Raw genomic sequence first — 26,938 nt, forward strand, 5'->3', positions numbered from 1 at the left:
AGACAACCTGTAATTCCATCTTATAGCATTTTAATGACCATGACAAAAGATGTAGTAATACACACTTCATACCTTTTAATAAACTCTTTGGTTCTGTTCACAGCTGCATACATCCTTATCCTCCTCATTCTACAAATTACATGCCTTACACTGTAGTAGTTTCATAGTTAGGGCTGGACGATATATCATCTATGCCAATATATAAATGTCTTTTGCTGTGTGCCTTCAATTAGTTTGATAGACTGTAGAAAAGATATAAAATTGAAACACTATGAGTAAAAACAGTCCAGTCAAAACAAGCAATGTCAGTTTTGTAAAGCATTTTTAGCACGGTAGCATGTGTTCATGATCCTTATCCATGCAAATGTGCTTACATAAATATGATCTCATGTTTTGATACTGTGATATGTTTGGTAGTGATGCTCATTCTGACTCATTAGAAACATTCAAGCAAAATGAGTAGCCGATTCAGTCTGATTCAAGGTTTCGAAACCTGATTTTTGCACATGACCTGATTTCACATCCCTAATGTTATCAACAATGTTGATATGTGCTGTATAAACTGACAGTGCTGTTGAAAGCCCAGTGCATTCAGTTTCACCCCTGATTGTTAGATTGGCCCACTTCTGTTTTCTAGAGCTTCCTTAGTTAAATGTGTTGAATCATGAAGATTATTAAGCTTATTTATTAGTGACATTCAGCAACTGCTTCTGAGAATTTGTCCTAAAAAGTTAAACACTGAAAACAAGTAGTATGAATATCATGGAAGTACCTGCTACTTGCAACAGTGCTTTGTCAGCTGTACACTGGAATAAGACACAGTGTAGAGGCACAAGGAATTCTGATTGGTGCAGATTGAATCCAACCCAGAATGATGTGTCTTATGAACTGTTTTGAAACCTTTGCTTTGAAAAAAGCATTCAAGATTGTCTTGCTTGTTTCTGCCATCACTAATATTATGAGACCATCCTGATATTGATTTTTTTCACTACCGCCCAGCCCTAATAGCAATTAATAACAGTATAAATATATAAGTATATATAATAAGTATATCGCTGCTGTCCGAACAAACCTTGTATCTCCATTTTGGTCATTTTTCCGTTTTTGACATCATTTGAAAATGCCTGGTGCCCTTTACATTATGTGTAAATTTCAAGATGAATGGACCAAAAGAAATGACCAAAAATTACTTGGAAAAAAAATTTGGTTACATCGACTTACATTAATTTATTTTTTTTTGCCTTCTTTCATTTTGGAGGTACAAGGTATTGTTCAGACAGCAGCGATATAATAAGTATGAATAGCCCTAATAGTAGTTAATGATAGCATAAATATGTAAATATTTATAATAAGTTCATTATAAGCATAAATAGCCCTAGTAGTAGTTAATGATAGTATAAATATATAGGTGTATGTAATATGTACATAATAAGTATAAATAGCTCTAATAGTTGATAAGAATATAAATGCATAAGTATATATAATAAGTACATTATGAGTATAAATAGCTCTAATAGTAGTTAATAGCTCACAGTAGATTAATAACTGAACAGTACATTTAGATATTGAGGTGTTAAATCGATTTCACACGACTATTATATAACATTTACAATGAAATCTGTGTAGCTTATTGTTTCAGGAATTTAAATGGTCTCAAAAGTTGCTCTTCCTGGATCAATATTCTCGCCCCCATGTTATCTCTTTGGGCTGTTTGTCATCCACAGCTTCAGGGAAAGACATGTTTGCGGTCTCTACCCCGGTCTCTGTCCAGGCTGTGGAATGTGGGTGCGGTAAGGTGGAAAGGCCAGAGGTTAAGCTCTTTGTTGTATTTCCTCCCTTGCTTTGAAGCCCACCCGCTGGGAGGGTCTTTCAGTGGCTTCTGCTTTATCGTCCTGGCAATAGACGCATTATCAGAGCTGGGCCAGCACTTGAAGGTACATTCCATTGAAACCAGCTGCCCGGCCCCAGCATAAAAGACGGGGGTGGGGCTGGCCTGGAGCAATCGAGCAGGGGCCCACACCGGATACAGTGGGATCTCTGAAAGCGCTGGAGATGGTGGTTCCACCCATCCACACATGGTGTGAACATGCTAGAACAGGATGCTATGTCTGTGCACTATCACCAACACTGATAACTCAGCTACCCAATGAAGTGCGAACGTAAGGACCAACCAGATGAGATTTATGAGTGTGGAAGATCACAGTCGCCTGCAGGATGGGAGGTGGGGGGGCGGGGGGGGTTGAAGGGCATGGCAAAGGCCATGTGGGACAGAGATACAGTATTAGATATGCAGACTTTATGACACTGTATAGAGCCTAAAGCAGGGCTGCCCAAAGTGTGGCCTGTGGGCCAAAGTTGGCTCGTGAGGATGTTTTACTTCAACTTGGCCCACCAGAAAGCTACCCTAACTCCTCCACCTCACCTAATAAGAGAACTATATTTAAAAAAAATATATATATATGACATGTTTTCTATCTTTTCCTTCTGAAATTGTATTTTTGAAGTAGTTAGTAACAAAATATACTTTGTGTATCTTTTGTATTGGCCCACCACAACAAAAAGTTTGGGCACCCCTGGCTGAAAATGAAGTAGAGCCCAGGCCTAATTTGGGAACTGAAAACTGGTCTTCACAAGAGATTTCATAATATGATATGGTTTGTGGATTCTGCACCACAGTTCTCAACACAGAAGTATGAAATTTTCATATTCAGCATACATTTTGTCCAGTCGCAAAAAAACAAGGCTGCAGTGGTTGATGCAATAAAAAATGAAATAATTACCACGAACTAGTCATTTTTTAGAGGACAAATAACTTCAAGTACACACAAAGTGGATAATGTATATTACTTGCATTCTGCTTACACCTGCTATCAAATCTCAGCCATGATGTTATCTGCGAAAACACACTTCCTCTCGTATCTATTGCTTTTGTACAAAAGGTCTGCAAAACAAAGAAAAGTAAAGCAAAGGAGCCCTGAACACTGTATCAAATGTGCTTTAATACTGCCAAAATGAGTACAAGTGTTAGCCTTTTGCTCCACAGATGGAGCCAAAAACTGTCTCAGAATAAAGTTTGGCTCAGCTTTTTCAGTTTGCTGGATTAACTCGAATGTGGTTTTATTCCAGTCAGTCTGTAAAGCATTTCACAGCTCATCCTGTTTGCTCAATTGTATTCTGTTTCTGACTGATCCCAGTTTGTTCAGTTGTTTGGTCACAGCTGTTGACTTAAAAGCTAGCTTAGTGGCAACGACAGGTTCGGAATTCGATGTCAGTCTGCGGTCACTCTAGGGGTGGACGATGTAGCGAAAACATCATGATACATAGAGACATTTTCATGATACACAAAAATTTTTTTCTGATTTGAAGTTGGAACAAACAAAAATGGTCCAGAAGGGCCACATTTAAAAAATTCTATCAAAAACTATTAATATAATTTTTATTTTACATTTCACACACTGCGCTGCTCTAAATCCAATTAAGACAAACTATGTAATAAAGCATACAGTCCAGTGTTCTTTAAGTACTAACAATATCCATTGTATGCTCAGAAAATCATATTGTGGCGTATGACCATAGTGATAAAATCTTTTCATCTTGCCCACCCAGAATTCACACTCTTCTTCAGAATCTGACCAAATGAGCTGCAGGCCACATACTTTATAGAAGTTATCTATCATTTTCTGTTTCATGTATGTGCTAAAGCCCTGCGATGGACTGGTGACCTGTCCAGGGTATTTCTTGCCTTCTGCCCAATGACCGCTGGGATAGGCTCCAGCACCATCCCAGTGTGACTCAGAAGGATAAGCGACTTAGATAATGTGTGTTTGTGTATGTGCTTAAGTAGAAACTCAATAACAGTTATCTGCGCCATAAAGCACGTTGAAGCAGCTGATGATCAGACGAATGGTAAAATTATTGTTAAAAAAAACAAAAAAACACAGCAATAACTACATCACTCCACTGTGCACCGTCTGAATGCTCCTCAACCAATCAGATTGTCCAGTCAGAACAAACTGTTTTTTAATAGAGCGATAAAAACAATTTCAATCCAATTCACAGTCTGTATTGTGTGACCTCCTTATCGAAACACTAATAGTGTTAACAAGGAGAGTCTGCGTCTAACCGCTAACCTCCTAACACCAAAACATGTATCTTCCCTGACAGTGACATGCAGATGACATTGCTTTGGCACCGATTTAGCTGAGTGTCTTTCTATGAAAACAAACAAAGAGAATGAATGAGCGGCAGCTGATGTCTCTGTCCTCTCCTATTGTGTTAGGACGGGTGGGTTCGTGTTCCCGGGGTGTGAGTAGCAGAGGGTGTGTGTGAGTTCAGTTCCCCTCACTTTGTTACAGTTTCCTGGCCCGGCGAGCTCAAGAGCAGCCCTGATGTAAAGGCTTTTCCAGGGTGAGTGGGAAGTGTCAGGAGGAAGGAAGCCTTCTCTCTCTCTCTCTCTCTCTTTGTCTCTCTGTCTCTCTCTCACACACAGACCACATACAGAAGCATTAGGCGAGTCAGCAGAAACGAGGAGAAATGGCGGAACAGGATCTGGGCAGGTCACTCTTGGCCAGGAACACAGTTAGCTACAGGAACAGCGCAGGCCAACAGTGACCTCATATCCTACCTGTCATGTGCTCCCTCGAGGCTCCTGACTTCCACACATCCTCTCATGCAGGACAGCGGGTCTTCCCACAGTGAACATGCCCTTACTTTGTATCGGTTGAAAATATTACATTCTCACATGTGTTTAATTAAAATAATACATACAATACTATGCAAAAGTCTTAGACCCCCAAAGTACCTTGTCTCAGCACTGAGAGTGTTTTATTGTAGCAACACTACAGCATTAGAATAAATGCAAGTGGGAATAAATACAGTAATCATTTCAAGTACACACTTGGTTAAATGGTTCTTTAAGGGTTCTTTACTAAAGAAAATGGATCTATATAGAACTATGAACACTTAAACAACCCTTTGCATGATGGTTCTTTGCATTGTTTAGTGGTTCTTCAGATTAATGGAGAATGTGTTTTGTATGGTTCTGTATAGAAACTTTTTGAAAAGGGTTCTATATAGCTCCAAAAGGGGCTCTTCTGTTGTTACAGGCTTAACACATGTCTGAAGAACCATTTAACAATGCAAAGAGCCCCTTAATCGTGCTGTTTGAGTGTTCGTGGTTCAGTGTAGATCCATTTTCTTTACTAAAACCCTTGAAGAACCATCATCCCACCATACATACATGCAACACACACACACACACACACACACACACACACACACACACGCACACACACATACACACATATATATGTATGTGTATATATATATATATATATATATATATATATATATATATGTACACACACACATAGCATTCAGAAGTTTGATATCACTGCTTATTTAACTTAATTTCAATTCATTTTAATCAGAATCATTTAACTACAGTGTAGATTGAAACACCACATTACCAAAAGCTATAACACCAAAAAGTTATTAAATTAAATGCTGTACTTATTTATTTAGTGTTATTTAGTTGTGTGCTTGTCCAAGATTTACTCACCAAGTTTCAAACACAAGGCATTCTGGATGTTAATTTTTAACTTGATTGTCAATGTTCAACATCCTTCTCATTGATTATAGTGCTGATATCTTGGGAAGCAGATTTGAAGAACAAAGTTTGGTTCCAGATGTTTCCTGAACGCCCCCAGCCATCACATATTTGTTACATTTTTTTTTTATTTGTATCATTTGATAAATTTATCACCAGCACACTCGATTTAACATAATATCTAACACAATTTCTCTGTTAACCCAGGTTTAGATACTCAAACTATGATTAATCCTTGTCTGCATGCACATGAAAGCATAATGTTTATGAACACATGAGACGTGAGGAGCAGCTTTTTTCAAGGAAGGAAAAATAAAACTATGTAAATATGCAGAAAATGAAGCATTTTTAACAGTAAGAACAGCACCACTGTTAGGCTTCATGCTTATTTTACTGATAATTGCTTCGTAATGTTCGTAATTATGTACTATGATTTGCTTCATCTGATAAAAGTCCTGATTCAGTTCTTTTTTTTTACTTGCCCTCACCTACTCCCACTCACCTCTCGGATGTGCGTCACACCTACGTTACACAAGTGGCTTCTTGCCACAGAAGCGGAGGAGGGCACAGAGAGGAGCGGATTATTCACTCAGAACACACCATGATATTATCATGTTACTGATGCAGAAAACATCATGAAAAAAAGTAACCAGACAGATACACCTCCATCAATCCCTGATTGGTCAGTAGATTGGCCTTGACTGGTCCAATAACTGTCTATGATCTGAAATCCCAAACTTAACCTTCCCTGGAGCAGATTCAGCATACAGCATAAGTTGCTATGACGATGAAAAAGTGATTGATCCACCATCCTGAGACAGAAAAGCCACGTTTAGATTAAAGTAAACCTAAAGATAACTGGCTAAGCAAGAAATTCTGCTTCATGAGACCGCAGGTGTTGGATAACCATAAATAATGCTGGGCAGCCACAGCGAGAGGCGATCACACTAACAAATGCAAAATCACCACTTAGTGTATTAATAGGATTTGTATTTATGCTAATATTAGTGTTTTTGTGAGCAAATAAATGGTTATTACCCAGATAAATAGCTTTTTGAATTCTAACATCTGTAAGGAATACAATATATCGCTGTTGTCATTAAAACACCCCATATCTCCAAAATGATAACTTCAGAGGAGAAGGAAAAAACCTACTTTACTTTTAGTGTAAGTCAATGGAACCAGAATTTTGTCCAAGTCGTTTTAGGTCATTTCTTTTTGTCCATTCTTCATGAAATTTACACACAATGTAAATGACAACATGCATTTTCAAATTATGTCAAAAACTGAACAACAAAAATGAAGATACAAGGTTTTCTACATATATTTATGTATCTAAACACACACACATACACACACATTTTTCAAAAGTTTGATATTGGTTATTTGAACTTAATTTCAATTTATTTTATTAAAATCCATTTAAATACACTATAGATTGAAACACCATATCACCAAAAGCTATAACACTAAAAAGTTCTCAAATTAAATGCTGTAATCATTTATTTATTTTTATTTAGTTACGTGCTTGATTTAATCACCAAGTTTCAAACACAAGGCATTCTGGATGTTTTTAACTTCCAGACGTTTAACTGTCAATGTTTAACATCTTTCTCATTCATTATGGAATCGCCTCTATCTCTGTTCACCATTCTGGACGTCACTCATCATCTGACATCATCTTTTCATAATTTTAATTCATTGATTTACTTTCACTGTGTGCGTGGCTCTCTTGGTAGCTGCGTGTACATTCAGTGGACAGACCACATCTGGTGTTAAGGAATCACAGCTGACGGTGAAGAAGACTTTCCACGTGTTTTCCTCCTCTAATTTCTACATCACAAGACAGTAGGACGCACAGAAAGCCCCGCCCCTCTGTGAATACAGTGGCACTTGACCACGCCCACCTGCAGAGTCATTGGCTCTCTTTGAAATCCCCGCCCACTAACGGCCCTCTATAAACACAGTAGTCCTCTGGCTCCGCCCATCCCCATTATCAATGAAAGAGGGGAGAGAGGCGATGAGCTCTCTAAACATTACGACAACTGCAGAAGTTACTTTTAAGTACTTCTTTTAAGAGAGAGGAGATGAGAAGGGGGATTTTTAGGTTTTCTAATTTTAAAACCGCGTGTTTTCAGTATGTAAAACAGTCTGAAACCCCTGCTGCCTGAGTGGGTGCCTGAGGTAACAGAGCAGCGTCCGCTTCTAACCCTCAGAAACCGGGGGGCCTTTATCTATCCGGGCATGTTCTCCGTTTCTGATGTCAGTGGTAAGAAAATGGAGTTTCTTTCTAAACTCCTTCCTTCTTTTCTTTCTTATATGGAGTTTTTTTTTGCAGTAAGACGTCTCGCCTCGCGTTTAGGTCTGAATTTAGCTTCAAGGGCTGATGGTTGTTCAGAATCTGTCACTGTCACTCAGGCCTGTTTTCTTTGAGGAGGCTCCTATAGGATCTTCCCTCCTATGGATCTTCAGGGGTTCTTTAGTAAAGTATGTTTCAGCAGTGCTTCTGTTTAGAACTTTGAGGACTATATAGAACCATTTCATGCTTAAACGGTTCTTTACATGGTGAAATGGTTCTCTAGATTGATGGAGAGTGTGTTGTGTATGGTTCTGTATAGAAAATGCTTCTACACAGCACCAACAGGGCTCTTCCACTGTTACAAGCTTGTCATCGTAACAATAGCAGAACCCCTTTTGGTGCTATGTAGAACCATATGCAACACATTCTCCGTCAATCCGAAGAACCTTTTCACCATGCAAGGAGCCAAGTGCGAAAAGGTTCTATATAGAACTCATGGTTCTCAATAGAACCATTCCCTTTACTAAAGAACTTTGAAGAACCGTCTTTTCTAAGAGTGTGGCATGTGCCTTGTGTTTTATGAGCTCTGAATGTAACTGAGAGCAGTGTAAGGTCTGTGCTGTTGATAAATAACTTTTCTTGGAACCAAATTATTTAAATAAGATGCAAATCTTTCCTTGAACCTTCATTTGTTGCATTTATTTTGTCCAGAATGATTATTTATGGGTTTTCTTCCAGTTTAAATAGAAGTGCTTGTGGTTCTTGAATGAAGCAATCGTGTTGGTAGAACTCTACACAAGAATGCAGACGTTTTCCTTCTTTTTTTCTGACCAGACATTAACAGAAGCAAAGCTGTTGCTGTAAACACAACACTAAAGTTATGGCTAACTGGTTCCTGTCCAAATGGAAAATCTGGCTGCTGGTTCCACTAGTCTTGGACTATGTTGCCGTCGCCCAAAATCTTAAGTCCACAAGAGGTCCTCTGTACCCTAATAAGCCTTTGCTCCTAGCCTGGAATGCCCCCACAGAGGACTGTGGACCCCGTCATGGCGTTCACTTCCAGCTGGATATGTTCCAGATTGTGGCTTCACCTAATGAGGGTTTCACCAGACAGAACCTCACCATCTTCTACAGAGACCGTCTGGGCCTATACCCATATTTTGAATCAGGCACTCCAGTTAACGGTGGACTGCCTCAAATTGCCAGCCTGACACATCACCTCGAGAAGATGCCCGAAGGCATCAAAAAGTACATTCGTGACCCGAACGCACAGGGCCTCGCCGTCATAGACTGGGAGGATTGGCGTCCTCTTTGGATACGGAACTGGAATGCCAAGAACATCTACAGGAACCAGTCGCGGCTCTTGGTGTTCAAAAAGAACCCAACCTGGGACCAGGGCCGTGTCAACAAAGTGGCCCAGCAGGAGTTTGAGACGTCAGGCCGTAGGTTCATGCTGGAGACTCTGCGGCAGGCCAAAAGCTTGCGGCCAAACCAGCTCTGGGGCTTTTATCTTTTCCCCGACTGCTACAACCACAATTACCACACCAGCCTGGAGCACTACTCGGGCCGCTGTCCGGACCCAGAGATGGCGCGGAATGACCAGCTGAAGTGGCTGTGGACTGAAAGCACAGCCCTCTTCCCTTCTATCTACATAGGGTCGGTGCTGCATTCAACACCCTTCGCTCGCCAGTTTGTGCGGAACAGAGTGAAGGAGGGCATGAGGTTGGCGTCAGTGGGAGAAGGACCGGCACGTCCGGTTTTTGTCTATACCCGCCCCACGTATGCCAATGAGCTGGAGCTGCTTTCTGAGGTGAGGATGTAACTGACATACTCTGATCAATGAGTGTAGATTAATTTATATAGCAGACTCCGCCTTATTTATTTGCTTAGTTGTCTCCTTTTATCTCTATCACTCATATCAGTTGACTAGAAGACATTATTTGATTATCACTTCAAAGCTGGATTTCTAAGACAGAGAATGCTTGACTTTTTGGATTCGACCTCTAAACTAGTTGTGATGCGTCATAGACTTAAGCCAAACCTCAGAGGTTTGATACTCAGAGGTATCATAGGTTTGTCAAAGAAGAATAAAAAAAAATGTAAAAACCTCTGTGTAATTCAATCAATGAGCTGTGAAGAAAGTCAGTCAGAGTGACCTGATGTGAAGTGGTTCACTGTAGAGGAAACTACTGACTTTTATACTAGTGGTGATAGTAACCAGGTGTCGTTATATCTACAACACAAGTATAGCCATTTTATTTTATTTTATTTTATTATATTTTATTTTATTTATTAATTCATTCATTTATTCATTCATTCAAAATGAGCAGTGGGCCTTTGGGGAATATTTTGCCTTTTAACACTTTGCATGCATGGATTGTAAAAAAAGATGTTATCACAAAACTATTGTACAACGTCTCAGGCATGAGGCTACAACATGTTCGTAACCATTTATTAAAAAACGTTGTGAGGCCAATTTTAGAGGCATTAAATGAAAAGAAAGAAGAATTATTGTGACAAATCGTGTATCATAAAAACGTATCGCAATCGCAATATCACATACCATCCAGCTCTGCTCTGCAAGCTTCTCCTGAAGCAAAGCAGAAACTTTGAAAAGTCAGTGCTCTTCCACTTTAAACTCTGAACGTTTTCCATGGCCAAATGATTTCATTCAACTCAAGAAAGGTTTGCTAATTGTCTGATGTGTCGAGTCAGATTAAGACCATCAGGCAGTGGAAAACACTCAGTTCTGTGGTTTTGTCCCTCCAGTACTGAAGAAGCCTGTGAATAATAATGATGAAGCTCAGTAGCAAGAAAATGTGGAGAAACATGCTAATTTCTTTTCTTAGAGTTTCACATGTTGCAATTTCACTCGAATTTGGCTTGGTCAAAACAATCTGGTCAACACAGGCTTTGTCCAGCCTTCCTTTTGTTCTGTCACCTCCTTCCAGAAACAGAATGTGATGCATTGTCACATGTCAAATGAAGACTGATCCTATAGGCTATAATATTCTATAATATTCTGTGTGCAGCTGACCGTACCTTGCCAATGACTGCGTAGGTGAACTTGCTATACCATCATATTTTTCCACTTGGTCTTCAGAACAATTTTCCATAAAGCTGTTGTACCCTAAACTTAACCTTCACCCCTTATCTCTATCCGCAGCCTTTTCCTGCTCCAACTAGTGTGTGTGTTTGTGCATATGTGTGTGTATGCAGGAAGGGTGCTGGTCGCATTTTTCACCACCACCCATCATACCAGTCCTCTGGCTATTTCCTTACTAAAATAAGAGCGGATGTGCAAACTTGTCGCCAACTAAAATAGCCAATTCGGAATTTCTGAATGCAGTTAGAGCTAGTAAAAAGGCCAGTGATTGGTTAAAAGGTTTGCCAAGCACCAGTCATTGATTATTGTTTCTCTCTGCAGACAGACCTAGTCTCCACCATCGGAGAAAGTGTGGCACTGGGGGCTGCCGGCATCATACTCTGGGGGGATGCCAGTTACGCCAGTAGCAACGTAAGCATTTGCATCAAATCACACTTACCTCAAAATCAGTAATACATGCCCTGTTGTAATCTGTAGCCATGTGTTGTTGAGATACCTGTGCGCTGTAGAAATTGGCATAATGATTAATGATATATATATATATATATATATATATATATATATATGTATATATATATATATATATATATATATATATATATATATATATATGTATATATATGTATGTATGTATGTATGTATGTATATATATGTATATATATATATATGTATGTATAATTTTAAATATATATATATATATATATATATGAAATATATATGAACATCACAGATGATATCAGAAAGAATAAGAGGTTTAGTAAGAGGTTTAGAATAATACAACTTTGTGTATATATGAAGTAAATGTATATATGAATAGAACATAAATCTGTGATTTTCATATATATTGCATATATTTTTATATTTATATTTATACATTTTAGATCTGTTATATTATGAACTATTCTTTTGGTTAACTTTTTTGATAGATACAATCATACGCATCTGTTGGGGCACAAATGTCATGTTTTGTTGATTTTCTAAGTGAAAATAAGTTAACACATCCTCTACTGAGAACTCGCTTCTGCACATCTTAATGCACAATTACTATTTATTTGCTGAATTTAACATAATAGCATAATACAGTTGTGCCCTTAGAATTGCTGGGAAATGCCATATTTAAGTTCCCTGTAGAGGATATGCACTTATTTTGATTTAGAAAATCAACAAAATATGTAATTTGGGGGTTTCAAACTTCTGGTAACAACTGTATAATATAGATATAGATTATAGATTATCTACAGATGCTCAATTGTTATCAAACTATCTTGTAAAACTCAGTTGATATCAGTATAACAGTGTTAGCAGTAATTTTGGGATTAGGGTTCTGTTTTGATCTGAAGTGAAAGTTAAGGTTTATAGGTGCCTATAAATCCTCATATTTATACAGTTGCACTTTTTCAGTATTTTAGTTTAGAGCTACAAACGTCATTGTGCTCTTTGGCATGGCTGATCTTTAAATGATTAATTAAACTGGATTTTGCAGTGAGCACTTTTGCTACTGCTTGTCTTAAGCGTGAAGTAATCCCACACAACCGAGACGTTGCTTGCTGCAGTTAAGCTCCGTCTACAGGCATGCAAATGTCACTCAACAACATGTGTCAGTGTCAGAAATTGTCATGGTGACAGTATTCTCTATTGCCGGTACTGTATTGTACACAGTAACGTCTGTTTTTGTGATGTTGATGCTGATATTTCTGTTTTGGGGATTGGAAATTGGGATATGCTGCATAAGGGTTTATAGGAGGGGGGTTCAGGGTTTTATATCATTTATAGCTCAGTTGCACTATTAAATCACTATTTAATAAGATCACCATTTTGCACAAGGCCAATCTACTTTGCAATATTTGGTTTGAAATAAAACTGGTATTTTTCTGAGCTGGATCAGTCCATGTAGTATACCTTTGCAGCTCTGTAGAATCAACACATTTTAAGTCTTGAAGACCCTCTGTTGCAAAATTGCAACACTTGTTTAAAGGACTCCATTCCTACCTTATTTTGACCAAATGTCATTTAAAGTACATCTCAACACTCTAAACTCACTCTAAACTATCATAACATAACATCAAAATCTACAACATATCTGCCTCCTGTTGACACCCTTGCTTTGTTTAGGAGCAAATTTGGCCTGTAAATATTTGGCCTGTGATATTTTTTCTTCATTCCAAAGATGTTTAGTAATAAAAGAATCACAATAAGTAAATAAAAGATGTACCCACAGAAATCTAGAGCCATTTTTGTCAGTGTTTCAAAAATATAACCATGGGCTTCAGTTTTTTACCACTTTTTAGCAGCATTCACACAACGGCCTCATTTACTCCATTACCAACAATGGATCCAACTTTACTTTTGTTTACCTCCTCTGCACATTTTCAACTATTCTCCACCTCAACACGAGTCATGAGTTAGATCAGGTGCTCTTGGACAGGCAGTACATTAAACTGCAGGGTTTTGGTGCAGGCTTCTCTCTATTTATAGCAAATACATTTATACTACAATTTAAAATATTAAAAGAATTTACTGTTTATATATAAAAATGTATGGTTTATAAATATAATAACATGAATGTTTGTGTGTTATCACAAATATCTCACTGATATTGAATTAAACTTGAAAATTCTGTAGACTTTGTACCCATGGAAGTAATCCACCACTATATATATATATATATATATATATATATATATATATATATATATATATATATATATATAATATATGTAAATATATATATAAATTAAGTATCTTTAAGTATACTTTTTTACAGTCAGTGGCTTCCTAAAAACAGTTTAAAAAATGAAAATTCATTTGAAAAAATAAAAGTTCGTAACCAAATTCAATGGTTGGTTTTCTGATCAACTTAAATCTTGAATTGAAAATCATATTAAGCCAGAAAATATGTGTATTTTTTAACATTTCTGGGTGTTTGTCTTTAACTGTGGGTCAGACTGTAAAGAATCAATTGTTTGTACAAAAGTTACTTTATAATGTTTTGATTGATGTAATATTACAAAAATAGCATTTCTCTCTCTCTAGGCCAGCTGTCGCAGTCTGAACCAGTACCTACAGGGGCTGCTGGGCCGCTACCTCCTCAACGTGTCTACAGCAGCAGAGCAGTGCAGCAACTATGTGTGCAATTCCCACGGCCGCTGCCTGCGCAGGAACCCAGACACTGACACCTATCTGCACCTGAACGCTCAGAGCCAGACTGTGGTGGCTCAGGGCAGCGGCCTGAAAGTGACGGGGCAACCAAGGATTTCGGACCTGCAGTGGATGAGGGAGTACTTCATGTGCCAGTGCTTTAGCGGCTACCAGGGGGATAAGTGCGAGCTGCAAGATCCCCTATGTCAGAAAGGAGGGGGGCACAGACTGCAGGCACTGTTGGGGTACTGCCTGCTCCCACTGCTGCTCACTTTACTGGGCTGATCGAGCCTACACTTCTGCGTAACGGTCATTAGGGGTGTTGAAATGCATCAATATTTTAAATTTTAGTATAGTTTTGACTCCTCGGGCTATTTTTACAAATCAAAGTTTGTTTTACAAAGTTTGGTTCATTGTTTTTAGGTCTGGATTCTAGTACAGAGAACATATTGTAAATACTACTGTAGTGTAAATGGCTCCACTGGTCACATTTATATTTTCAGTGTATTTATTAAATAATTCTGAATTGTCCTAAAAATAGTCAAATTGGAATCAAGTCAGGGGGGAAATCTGAGATTTCATGATGCGTTAAAAATATTGAAATGTAAGTGAATCATTGTGCGGTCATAGATTTACACCCCTTAATGGACACTCACCTGAATACTGCTGTTTGTTTTTGTGATACTAGTGAAGCATTGCCTTGTTATGCAGTGTGCTTTTAAGAGTGCCCCTCTGCTGTAGAGCTGCTAATGCCTTGCATTTTTATGTGATTGTCACTGTAATTTAATAACTTTATGAGTATTTTGGGGTATTTCAGGAGTTGAAATATCAGTGCTGAAGCGTTGCATCGTACGAATGTCATTCTAAAGCACTGCAATCTTAAACAACAAGGTGCCAAAACGAGTTCCCTGGAGAGATGCTGCAGAAGAACCCAGTTTTTAAAGAACAATCCAAAGAACAAGCAAATGTGGTTCGTCTGTGCTTTATTTTTGAGATCCTGTGATGTGGAAGGTGTTATGGGTGCAGACATTTAAAGGTTATGTAACGTGAAAGGGGCATAAGTCATCTTCCCAAGTGAGAGTGTTCCGAGATGAAATGCGAGGATATAAACACAGGAAACTCTGAGTCCAAATAAGCACTTTTGTTTATTGTCACAGATATGAATCCAAGGGCAGATTACAGTCTTTCATCAGACTGTAATGACAGCCTTGCCCTGCAGTTACTGATAGTCATACTGATAAGTGATGGATTTTCATCTTTATGGGGTAGTTTTTGTCTTCTGATGCTGGGAAATGTTTGAAGAAATGAAACGCACACAAAGACACTTTATAATTTTGTGTTGCTGTAAGGTGGCGAGTCGGTTGCTGAAAGACTACTAAGGGATTATTATTTGCTGTCATATAGTCCTGATTCAGACGATATTTTAGGTTTACATTCTCTGTTCCTGTTTCATGTCTACGCACAAGACATGCTGTATGTGTTATGTAATATTTGATGCTGTGTTTGTGTTTTCCATTGCTTTATCTTAGGGAATATCAGTTGACCGAACTGTTGGATGTGTGAGTGTATATAAGTTGGACACATCTGGACTGCAGAGGATTTACTACATTCTGTTTGTCATTTCGGTCTATTTAAGGGGCCCATATCATGAAAAAAATGAATTCAAATCACTTTTTCACAAGTTTGATGTAGTATAAAAAAGCAGACAGTCCATATGAGCACAACAAGCTGCAAAAGCAGCCCATTTTAAATTCATTGTTTTTGCGATGTCACAAAAGCAAACACATTTACATATATCCACTTGCTAGTTTACAGCAGTTTAGCTCTGCCCATTCACACTGAAGTTATAAGGAGTGTTTCGGGCCAGACTCCTTTTAAATGAGGCCAGTCAGAATAGAGTTTATTTACATATATCAGTCTTAAAGGCACAGTAACAAAAACAGAGGTTGGAAAATGGTCCAAAGTGAATAATAACTGTATCTGGTACATAAACCCACACAAATGTCATAAGCAAACCTCAGGTGGAAAAAATCAAATAGAAGAAGAAAACTATGATATGGGCCCTTTAATAAATGGCTTCCAAGACAGCAACTGAACATTACACGGACCATTGCTGGCTATTTGAAGCCAACTGTCTGCAAAACAAAAGGATTCTCCTTATTATGTGTGTGTGATTCACAACAGCTGTTGATATAATTATCACAATGGAACAACATGTATTTTTGCTATTTATTGTATAAATACAAGTGCAGTCACTGAACTAATATGGTGAAGTTACATAAAGAGAAGTGCTTACACATTGTTTGAAACTGTACTACTTGGACCTGCTTTGCAAAGGGCCACTGTTTGTACCACGCCAAGCCACAATTATAGGCCTTCACATGCCAAGGAGTTATATTTGTGTCCTGTAGCTGATCTCATTGGGAGTTTTCTTTCTAGGGACTGAACTGCACTGTAGCAGCAAAATGAGGCAGAAAGAAATAGGCTGAGCTCACCAATATGCAAGATATATTATATTATATTATATTATATTATATATTTTCGGAATACAAACCACAACTGCAACAACTGTAGTTTCAGTAAGTTCCTTTACACATCACTGCTGTCGGAACAAAGCCTCTTCACTTTTGATTTTCAGATTTTGACATAATTTGAAAATACCTGTTGCCCTTTACGTTGTGTGTACATTTCATAATGAATGAACCAAAAAAAATGACTCAGAATTACTTGGAAAAAGGTGTGGTTCCATTGACTTACATTAAGAGTAAAGTAAGTTTTTTCCTTGTCCTGTAAAGTTTAGTTTATTTAGTGTACAAAATCCCTCAAGCTTTAAATAGTGTGAATCTGGAAAATGTAGTTTTCATTGTGTACAAGTTTCTGTCCTACATATCTCTCTTAGCCCTGAATGCGTTTAAAAAATATATCTCACACTAAAAGCTGTCATACAACTGTCTCCGGTATTGGGTAATATTCTTAACCATTTCTTGTAGTAACTTTCTGTGGGAGCTTTTAGAGGCATTAAACTCCTCAGACGTCTGGTTCCTATCACCACCACTGTGAACAGTTCTGACTGTAAGTTCCTCTAAAACAGAGCTCACACCAAACCACTCTGAATGACTTTGTTTACTTCTTAACCGTTTTCATTATACATTTATTCCCTTTTAAGTCTAGTGTTTATTAGCAGTACTCATGTAAAAGTTTTACTTCAGTGGAATAATGAGTCACGTAGATGACATCAAAGAACAAATTAAGGAGGAGTAAAAGAGCATTAACTCCTCAAACAGATCTGCAGTGGCTGTGTCTGCTTTCAGCATGCGAAGTGCAAGTTTGTCGGTTTTCTTGTTGTGGTAATTGTGGTGTAAAATGAAACATTAAACCTTAAAGGGGAGCAAGAACTAAGCAGTGCAGATACTGAGGCCAGTAGAAAAGAATGAAATGAAACTAATAAAAAAGGAATTAGGAACAAGATGTGAAATGGAACTAAAAAAGTTTTTTTGTAAAAATGTGTATTATATTTAATAAGACTATCATTTGAAGCATAGGAAAAGTACAAACTCAGCAAAACTGCACTTGGAACCAGTAACTATCCAAGTCTGCTAAACCATACAAGAGTAATTTTAGTGGAACAGCAGGGCAAGCAGAGCTTTCAGCTCTCCTTAACCACTCTCTGAATGTCTCTAATCTTAATGAATTCAGGAATATGCTCCATGTGGTGAACAGAGCTTTGGTTAGGGATGGGAGTCGATCCCAGAAAGAATCAGCTCTCTGAATCCAGGCATTTGGGAATCACGAATCGACTCTAAAGCTTTGGACTCGATTCCAAACACTGATGTTGAAGTTTCCTCACGCCTGTGTTGAACCAGGTGTGTTTGAACAGCCCTAAAAACACAAAATTGTGCAGAAAGAGCAGGAAATTTGGCTTGGGCAACATAAAACCTATTACAGTGTACAATTATGAACAGAAATAAGTCTTGCAATAATCTTAGCTGGTGCTGAAACATATACTCTCCCTAAGCTAACGTTAGCTCTCTGACCTGCCTTGTGTTCCTGTGGAACAACTGAGGCAGTACCTGAAATTAAAGGGGAATTCCACCAATTTTTTCAAAATTTCAGTGTAATTACATCTTTAAGGTGTAAAAGGTGTAAACAAAGTCAATTCAGAATGGTTTAATGTGAAATGCCACATTCTATAGAAATCTACAGAGTGAGAAATGTTAACAGTGGTGGTGATAGGAACCAGACATCCAAGGAGTTTAATGCCTCTAAAAAAACCTTCAGATAAGATTTTGTTATGTGAAAATGGCTACAGATATGCTGCCTGATACCTGCGACAGTGTTTTACTACAGTTTTGAGATGAGGTTTTGACCTAAACCTTTTTTTTAATTCCTTCATGGTGGAGGGGTACATGCAGGGTGTTGTTAGGCAAAATAGTACCTAATAGTACCTAGTAAACTTGTTTCTTCAGCTAGATAACTTGTCATTATTAACATTACATATACAACTCAGAAGACATGTGCAGGTCCACTGGTCATTTTGGATAGTTAATAAAATGGCTATATTTCTGTTACATACATCACGACCCCGGTTCCTATCACCACCACTTTAAAGAAATCTTATTCAATATGTTTCTCTACAATGAACTATTTCAGATCAGACCACATGTGAATGATTTACTACATTTCAACAATGGAATAATGTCAATGTTTTAAAAAATGGGTGGAATTCCCCTTTAATATGTCCAGACATGTCATTCATGCCATGTACTTTTATTTTGCCAGATCTCCTGCTTTGTGTTTTCATTTTTGGAATCTGGCATCGAGAAAATAATTCTGTGGAATCATCTGTTGGAATCGACTCCATCTATTCCTGTCACTTAGAATCGGAATCGGAGTCGACTCACCATTTCTGGACACGAACAGCCCTAGCTCTGGTTAAAGGGGAATTCCACCAATTTTTCAAAAGTTCTGAATAATACAATCCTTCAGATGTAAACAGTTATTCAGAGTAGTTTTATGTGAAATGATTATTTGTAGAGAAACTTAAATGTCTTTACAGTGGTGGTGATAGGAACCAGGGGTCACAATGTCTACAAGAGAAATATAGCCATCTTATTCACTATCCAAAACCACTAGTGAACCCACACGTGTCTACTGAGTTTTAATGTTGATGATGGTAAAATAAATCTGAAATAAATAAATAAATAAATCTGTCATAAATAGTCACAAATCTGAAAAATCTCACACATCCACTGTGAATGGATTAATGTAAATCAATTAAAATACTTTTTGAGCCAAAACTTTACCACAAAGCTATTATAATAAAATGTGTCGGACAACAGGCAGCGTAGGTCTAACCGTTTCGTGTGATAACTTTCTGTAAGGGCGCTTTTAAAGACATTAAACTCTTCAAACGTCTGGTTCCTATTATCACCACTGTGAACAGTTCTGACTCGGCAAGATTCTCTAGAGCGGAGCATTTCACATCAAATCACTCTGAAGGACTGCTTACATCTTGACCGTTTGATAACGCAGAATTTTTGAAATGCCGGTGGAGTCCCCCTTTGAGTTCTCCCAGCTCCGCCCCGCCTCTCTCCTCACTCCACCCTCTGCTGACAGTAGGGACTCGGTTCCTCATTTTATTTCCCCCGTTTTAAAACCAGTCTAGTCACGAGTTGTTACTATGTTACGTTTCCCTTTATGGTCATTGATAATTAGCCTAGCCGACGAGCAATAGGCGACAGGTAAGCCTGAAAACTATGTTCTCTTCACTGTTTGTAGTCTAGAACGTGTTTCAGTCGAGAACGCGGTTTAATACCGGCGGTTTTAGGTGTTATTTCCACTTTACTCACTGTCAGACTTGTTCCTCTCAAGTAGAGATTCATCGACTGAAATACTGGTGTTTCTCGAACACACTGTGTGTCTAAACTGCCGTATGGGCTTAGAAACTTCACTAGACTGGAAGTTGGTCTCCTTAAAGGGGAACTCCACCTATTTTTCAAAATTTCTGCATAATTAAATGGCTAACGTGTCAACGAAGTCTTTCATGCTTCGTCCTAGAGAAACTTACCGAGTCAGAAATGTTCACAGTGATGGTGGTAGGAACCAGACGTCTGAAGAGTTTAATGCCTCCACAGAAGAAGCTCCTCCACAGAAAATTACTACATGAAATGTTTATGAATACATTGCCTTATGCCTGAGACACTGTTTCAAGGCAGTTTAGTGATAAAATTGTTGGTCTTAAACGAACAAAAAGGTGTTGTGAGGCAAAATAGTCCCCAAAGAAAGCTTATTTTTTCAGACTGACCACTATTTTACAATCATCAACATTATATATAAAACTCAGAAGACATGTAGGTTCACTGGAGATTTTTCATAGTAAATAGACTGGCTATATTTGCATTGTAGACATCATCACCTCTGGTTCCTATCACAATGAACCATTTCATATCAAACCACTCTGAATGACTTTGTTTACATCTCGGCCACTGAATTATGCAGAACTTTTGAAAAATCAGTGGAATTCCCCTTTAAAGAAATAAAGATACAAGTCATAATGGGGCTAAAACAAAGTCAGGATGGTGCTGCTAGAAAAGATTCCCTGATATAATGTTAGTCTGTTTGAATCACCAAATTCTTGCATTTATGAATATATATAAGCAGGTCTGTATGCAGTGACCAGCAGTCACACCCCACATTTCCAGTTTTGAATTCCATGAGGACCTCAGGATTCAGGATGAAGTTTAGTGGATCCACTGGCGTGTTCAGGATTGTAGACATTGGGGGGCACAAGGAGGGCAGCAGCATTAAGGGGTGTGGCACCACCTAATTATGTATAAAGCAAAGTTGCATTCACAGAATATCTGATGGTGATATATGATTGGTGCAAAATTAATGACAACAGTATTGGTTTCATATATGTTCTGTAGTTTCTAATACTGCTATATAGAGATGTGCACTGACATTATCAAAACCATAATGTGTATTTAAACAATAATTTGTTTAATAACAGATTTGTCTGTTGTTCCAGCTGTTCTGAACTACAGTTTACTGTGCAATACAGAAAAAAAGAAAGTTTACCCTATCATGGGGTGTCCTCCGAATTGGTGCTGCCTTGACATGCTGTCCTCCTCTTAGACCTCCATCTGTCCCTGCGCATCAATCTCCTTTGCCTCCACATCCCTTCACTTTAACCTCTAATGGCCAAACCAGAATATATCCACATTAGTATAAGAATCTGTTTTATTTATGTACATTTTTTATTTTGAGGTCATGTTTGGGATAGCAATTAGGGTGGCGAGGCTTTAGACCTAATTGCTGATTGCAGTTGTTTGAGTTAATGGCAGTTACAGACCTGCCGACCCTTACGCATTTTGTATAGCAGATACGCGCTTTGACTAAGTCCACTGGTACGATTTGAATACACAAAAAGCTGGTGATGCCTGTGAGTTCAATTGTGCACATGCAGTACTCAAATCTAACAGAAAGAGGCAGCAGCGTCTAGCCTTCCGAAAAACAGAAGAAAAAGAGTTCGACCAATCATAGCGCTGGGTTCAGTACCCGGGGATGACAAAAGCATGATGTGAGTAATTTCAAAAGACTGCAAATCGACAGCAACACATATGGTTTTTATCCCTCTTCTTCGTCCTCCTCACTCCGTCTGGTTGGTTCCACAAGTGACCACAGTGCCTTGGCAAAGGTTAATGGGCTGCACAAGCACTCGGGATTTTAAGCTGCAGGAACCAGAATGGACAGTTAAGCTGCGTTCCAGAGCCTAGGCTGCAGCCGAGGTAGGGCAGGACCTCTGTGGGACTGTCCTGTGAAGACTCCTCCTTAGTAGCCTATTGGTCACACAGTTGGAACAGTCCTAACAAGGCTGCGTGATGATGTCACCAAAAAGGCCCTGCTTCTTGCAATTGCAGCGCAAAACTTGTGAGGGAACTGGTGAGAGAATATAGAGCCTATTGCATTGAGTTTGTTGCTTTTTCATTTCTTCACGGAAATGGAGGAGATGTTCTTATGTAGTACGATAAACTACATGTATACAAATACGTCTAAATAAAATACAATACATGAATGATATATGATACATGGACAAATGCTTTAATAAATCAGTCGTTTTACACTTTATAAGGTAACGAAGATGCTTTGTTTGCTGCTTTAATACAGTATGTATAAATTACAGCAGGACGAATTCGCACACATTCTATTTGCCTTTCTTGTCTCACATGAAGGCACCCAGTGTTGCTTGAAGTGGATGATTATTATGGATAATGGGCTGTTCAGTATAACATATACCTTTGTTAAAACAAATTGGCTCCCATCATTGAAATTACCTTTTGAAATTAGACTTTGAGTCACCTTAATTTACATTTAAATTGAGTTGACTCATCTAACTGCAGAGGTTTTCCTTGCTCTCCTTTCATGTCCCCATGTTGCTTCCAGGTATGGGTGCTACTGCCTGCTGGACGTGTCCTCTGATCTTCCTCTGCGTTTTCATGACCTCTCCTGTCTTGGTCCATTCACTTAAATCCTTGTCTCACCTCCCATTCTTCACAGTATGGAACGCTCCCACTGAGCAGTGTGCATCTCGCTATGGTGTTGAACTTGACTTGAGTGTTTTCGATATTGTCCACAACCAGAACCAGACATTCACTGGTGGTAACATTACCATCTTCTACTCAGGCAAGTTGGGCTTCTATCCTCACTATGATAAGGAGAACATAGCAGTGTATGGAGGGGTTCCTCAGAACGCCAGCCTGAGTGACCACATCTGGCAAGCTGACTCCGACCTGCGGAAGGCCATCCCAGATCAGGGCTTCCAAGGGCTGGCCGTGGTGGACTGGGAGAGCTGGAGGCCTTTGTGGGAACGGAACTGGGACAGTAAGGAAGTGTACTGGAAAGGCTCCAGGGCACTGGTGAAGGCCAAACATCCAGACTGGAACCCAGAGCAGATAGAAGTGGAAGCTGTAAAAGACTTTGAAGGGGCAGCACGGGCCTTCATGGAGGAGACCCTGAAGCTGGGACGAAGGGAACGGCCAGAGGGGCTATGGGGCTTCTATGGCTTTCCCTGCTGCTACAACTACCAGTACAAGAAGAACGAGACCTACACTGGAGAGTGCCCACCACTGGAAGTGAAAAGGAATGACATGCTTTCCTGGTTGTGGAACGTGAGCACGGCTCTGTATCCTGACATTTACTTGGATCTGATGCTCAAGGATCACGACCGTGATATTCTGCTGTACTCCCGATATCGAATCCTGGAGGGCTTGAGGGTGAGAGAGCAGGTGACTCCCATCAAGCCCCCTGTCATCCCTTATGCCCGCATTGCCTTTACCTACTCGCTAGAGTTCCTCTCACAGGTCAGCTAAAAAATGACTATGTATTATTAATGTTTTTGCCCCAAAGTGTCATGATCTATGAATTTATGTTCTACTTTTGTCTGTGTTTTTAAGGAGGAGCTGGTTAATACCATTGGAGAGAGTGTTGCATTAGGGGCAGCAGGAATTGTTCTATGGGGAGATGCAAACTACTCTAAAAGCAAGGTGGGGCACTCACAACAGAGCGAACACTCTCTCAACCTTAATTATTCCTGTGAAAAAATGAGTGAATAAAAGTGAATCATAATTTAAAAAGTTGGGATCAACATTGGTAATATTAGAAAACCAATTTGCATGGAGCAAATTGTCTAATATTGTAGTCTCAGACAACATCACAGGTTCTGCATAATTAGTAGATGGTAGAAAGCTGTAAAGACATTTTTATTTTGTCCAGATTAATAAGCAGAGATGATTAAAAGTGACTGAGAAAGCTCAAAAGTGTGATCAAAGCTTGAGGCAGATAACTTGACTGATTAATTGTAAATAGATAATTATAATACGCTGATACAGTGCTTACTTTATATTGTAAAAAGTAGAACAGGGTTGATTTTAAGTTGATTTGAAGTGCTTTGGAAGTTTGAATAATAATAAATTGTTGCCTTTATTTCTGTACACCTTAATTTTGCTTTGCATAGTTTAATTCAAGGTGTCTGAGTTGGGAAAAAGTTACATTTTCTTGTTGCCACAATCTTGGAATCAATATTTTCAATAATAAAATCCAATTTGGTTGCAGAATCATAAAATGTTCATATAAAATTATTCTAATATGCTAATCTTGTGTCACGGGTTTCACTAATTAGTAGGAAACTAGGAAGCTGCCAGTTAAACTGGAGAAAAAGCTGTGTAGCAATGAGAATAAAGTTATAATAAAATGTAAATCTAAAATTTGTCATATTTCAGTAGTGGAGATCAAATCTCAAAACAGATAACTTCAATAAATTCATGGAAATGTAGAGAACTAAAGTATATTATTTATCATTTTATTTACTTCTTGTTCACAGAATACTTGAAATTTCGAATAAAGTATCTTAAAATAACTTTTGGGAAATAGTATGTAAAATTTTAAAGTTCATTATTATTGCATGTGAAATAAGTAATTATATATATATATATATATTTTTTTTTAAACAATAATAAAAAATATATAATATTTTTATATATATGTTTTATATATATAAAAATATATATAAAACAGTTTTTATTGTGAAGTTGGATTTGCATTGTTATCTGTGACACAGACTTATTGGAACTACTTTCCCTTTTCCAGGACACCTGTCAAGCAGTGAAGGACTACCTGGACTCCACTCTGGGCCGATACGTGGTAAACGTGACCGAAGCTGCATTCATGTGCAGCCGGACTCTGTGCTCGTCTCGGGGCCGATGCCAACGCAAAGACTCAGGCTCCGGGGCCTACCTCCATCTAGACCCAGCCGAGTGGACCATCATTCGCAGAGCTGATCTTTCAGATGAGGCCTCCGGCGGTCCACCGTATGTGATACAGAGGAGGGTGATGAGTGATAAAAGAGAGAGGAAACATTTTATAGAGCTGTTTAAGTGCCAGTGTTTCCCAGGCTGGGAAGGTGAGCATTGCCAGAAGCCGGTTGCCAGCTAGCTCTGAGAGAGAATATGAACTAACATATTTAGAACTTGAGAATTAAACTGGAAGAATTTCTGTCTGTGCAATCACCCCTGCTGAAACCTGTCTGGTTTACATGAATGTGTTTAAATAGAAGGATGTAAAAGCTTCACTCGAGTCCGTCTCAGGCTCAGCTGAGGAGATTTTAGAGAAAAGGCATAAAGTAGTATTTCTTTTATTTTTCAAAATATCTGGACAGTTAAATCGTTAAGGTACAAACAGAACCATTCTGAGTGGTTTGAGTCAGAATTGTTCACAGTGTCGTGACAGGAAACAGTTACTCACAGCTACTTCACGGAAAGTTATTACTCTGAATGATTATAAATATGTTGTCAGATGTCAGAGACACTGTTGTATGATCGTTATGAAATAAGGAGTCAGCCTAAATTATATTTTCATATCTGGTCACAGCGGAGAGGAACATGCAGTGTGTTCTAAGGCAAAACAGCACCCAGAGAAAATGATTATCAAACCATTATCAGCATTAAATATGAAAACTCAAAAGACAGCTGTAGATTCACTGGCTAGTTTAGTTAGCATATAAAGTGTTTATATTCACAGGGTACACTTTGAGACCCCTGGTTCCTATCACCACTATTATAAAGTAATCTGAATCAGTAAGGTTCTCTACAATGAACTGTTTCAGAATGACTTTGTTTACATCTTAAAGACTGAGTTTTACAGATGTTCTGAAAAATCAGAGGAATTCCCCTTTAATAATAAAAGGCCATGCAATGGTCTTACAATAGACAGTAAACGTTACAGCACAGCCAAGTTTACTGCATACGATGGCCCGAAATGAAGCTCATGATGAGATTAACATTTCCTTAAACAGAGTATTATTGTGAGTATTTATGAATGAGGAAGTTTACTTGAAAGAGAGAGGAAGGAACCGTCTCAGCCGGTCCTAACTGTTCATAATTAGCAGGTGTTAACAGTAGTTTTAATCATTTCATTTTAACTGTAAATTACAGTCTGTGCCTTCTGCTTGTTTTATGTATATGCATTAACCAAAAAACACTTTGTCCAAATATGATGATCAATAAGCGTACACTGCTGTAGTTTTGTGTGACCTACTAATAATTTATTGTGGAAGTAAAATTCTTGTAAAAAGTACTGTCTGTCATCATCGCTACACTCATTGTGGAATGCTGTCAGCATTATGCATGATTCATATGTTGTAGAGCTTGTGTGAACGAGCACTGAGGGTCTGCTTCCCAAACAAGGATTAAGCCTAGTCCTGGACAACACGGCCTTCTGAAAGGAGATTCTCCACTGAAAGGCAAATGTAGTACAAATGTAGTGAGCTTAAACCAACCCTGAATGTGCTGACCCTCTTCAGGTTTTTCCTGGATTTATTACTGCAGATCTCCATGATTATGCCCCTGGCTTGGCCACAAGATGGCAGTAAAGGTGCATGAAAACAACTTGCCTTTTCTGTGATCCCCAGGTAGATGGTCTACTATGGGCTCTAGGGCTCTGATAACGATTTTATAGCTGAACATTATCAGAGATCAATAATGAAGAGGGGGCTAGACTGATCAGAGCTGAAATAAATGACTCTGTAGGAATGCATGGAATTTAGCATTCTCTCTCTTTTAACACACCTAATTTGACTCATCAGGTAATAACAAAAGACTTTGTAAGTTGAATTTCCATTAGAAGAGGGTGAACACTGATCTCTACAGGACTGTGGCCTCAAAGAACCAGAGTTTGACCATCCCTTCAAGATTTGAACCATTTAAAAGATCAGACTGTGACTGCTCAGGTCCAA

At 38.5% G+C, this 26,938-nt stretch overlaps 2 protein-coding genes across 3 annotated transcripts; both read left to right on the forward strand.

The window, feature by feature from the left end:
• The first annotated feature begins 7,612 nt into the window (after positions 1 to 7,612).
• Positions 7,613 to 16,808, forward strand: hyal2a (hyaluronidase 2a). 2 transcript variants are annotated; one of them, XM_036571304.1, is made up of 4 exons: positions 7,613 to 7,877; positions 8,742 to 9,717; positions 11,335 to 11,424; positions 14,047 to 16,806. In XM_036571304.1, exons 2-4 carry the CDS (start codon positions 8,788 to 8,790, stop codon positions 14,434 to 14,436), a joined length of 1,410 nt encoding a protein of 469 aa, XP_036427197.1. In that variant the 5' UTR covers positions 7,613 to 7,877; positions 8,742 to 8,787; the 3' UTR covers positions 14,437 to 16,806. The 2 variants fall into 2 exon arrangements, with proteins under 2 accessions (XP_036427197.1, XP_036427198.1); XM_036571305.1 differs by lacking the exon at positions 7,613 to 7,877 and having other exon boundaries at positions 8,780 to 9,717; positions 14,047 to 16,808.
• Positions 16,809 to 19,764: 2,956 nt separating this feature from the next.
• hyal1 (hyaluronidase 1) lies at positions 19,765 to 26,248 on the forward strand. Its single transcript, XM_036571306.1, has 4 exons — positions 19,765 to 19,892; positions 22,594 to 23,510; positions 23,604 to 23,693; positions 24,796 to 26,248. The coding sequence occupies exons 2-4, from the start codon at positions 22,596 to 22,598 to the stop codon at positions 25,138 to 25,140; spliced, it is 1,350 nt and encodes a 449-aa protein (XP_036427199.1). The 5' UTR covers positions 19,765 to 19,892; positions 22,594 to 22,595; the 3' UTR covers positions 25,141 to 26,248.
• Positions 26,249 to 26,938: the final 690 nt, after the last annotated feature.

Source organism: Colossoma macropomum, unplaced genomic scaffold (genome assembly GCF_904425465.1).
Source record: "Colossoma macropomum unplaced genomic scaffold, Colossoma_macropomum, whole genome shotgun sequence".
Lineage (NCBI taxonomy): Eukaryota > Metazoa > Chordata > Actinopteri > Characiformes > Serrasalmidae > Colossoma > Colossoma macropomum.

What these genes read in the sequence shown, in the direction of transcription:
- hyal2a (XM_036571304.1), top strand. Translation starts at nt 8,788, where the DNA reads ATGGCTAACTGGTTCCTGTCCAAATGGAAAATCTGGCTGCTGGTTCCA. An exon ending in AGCTGGAGCTGCTTTCTGAG is followed by an intron (nt 9,718 to 11,334) that starts GTGAGGATGTAA and finishes TTCTCTCTGCAG; the next exon opens with ACAGACCTAGTCTCCACCAT. An exon ending in CCAGTTACGCCAGTAGCAAC is followed by an intron (nt 11,425 to 14,046) that starts GTAAGCATTTGC and finishes CTCTCTCTCTAG; the next exon opens with GCCAGCTGTCGCAGTCTGAA.
- hyal1 (XM_036571306.1), top strand. Translation starts at nt 22,596, where the DNA reads ATGGGTGCTACTGCCTGCTGGACGTGTCCTCTGATCTTCCTCTGCGTT. An exon ending in CGCTAGAGTTCCTCTCACAG is followed by an intron (nt 23,511 to 23,603) that starts GTCAGCTAAAAA and finishes TGTGTTTTTAAG; the next exon opens with GAGGAGCTGGTTAATACCAT. An exon ending in CAAACTACTCTAAAAGCAAG is followed by an intron (nt 23,694 to 24,795) that starts GTGGGGCACTCA and finishes TCCCTTTTCCAG; the next exon opens with GACACCTGTCAAGCAGTGAA.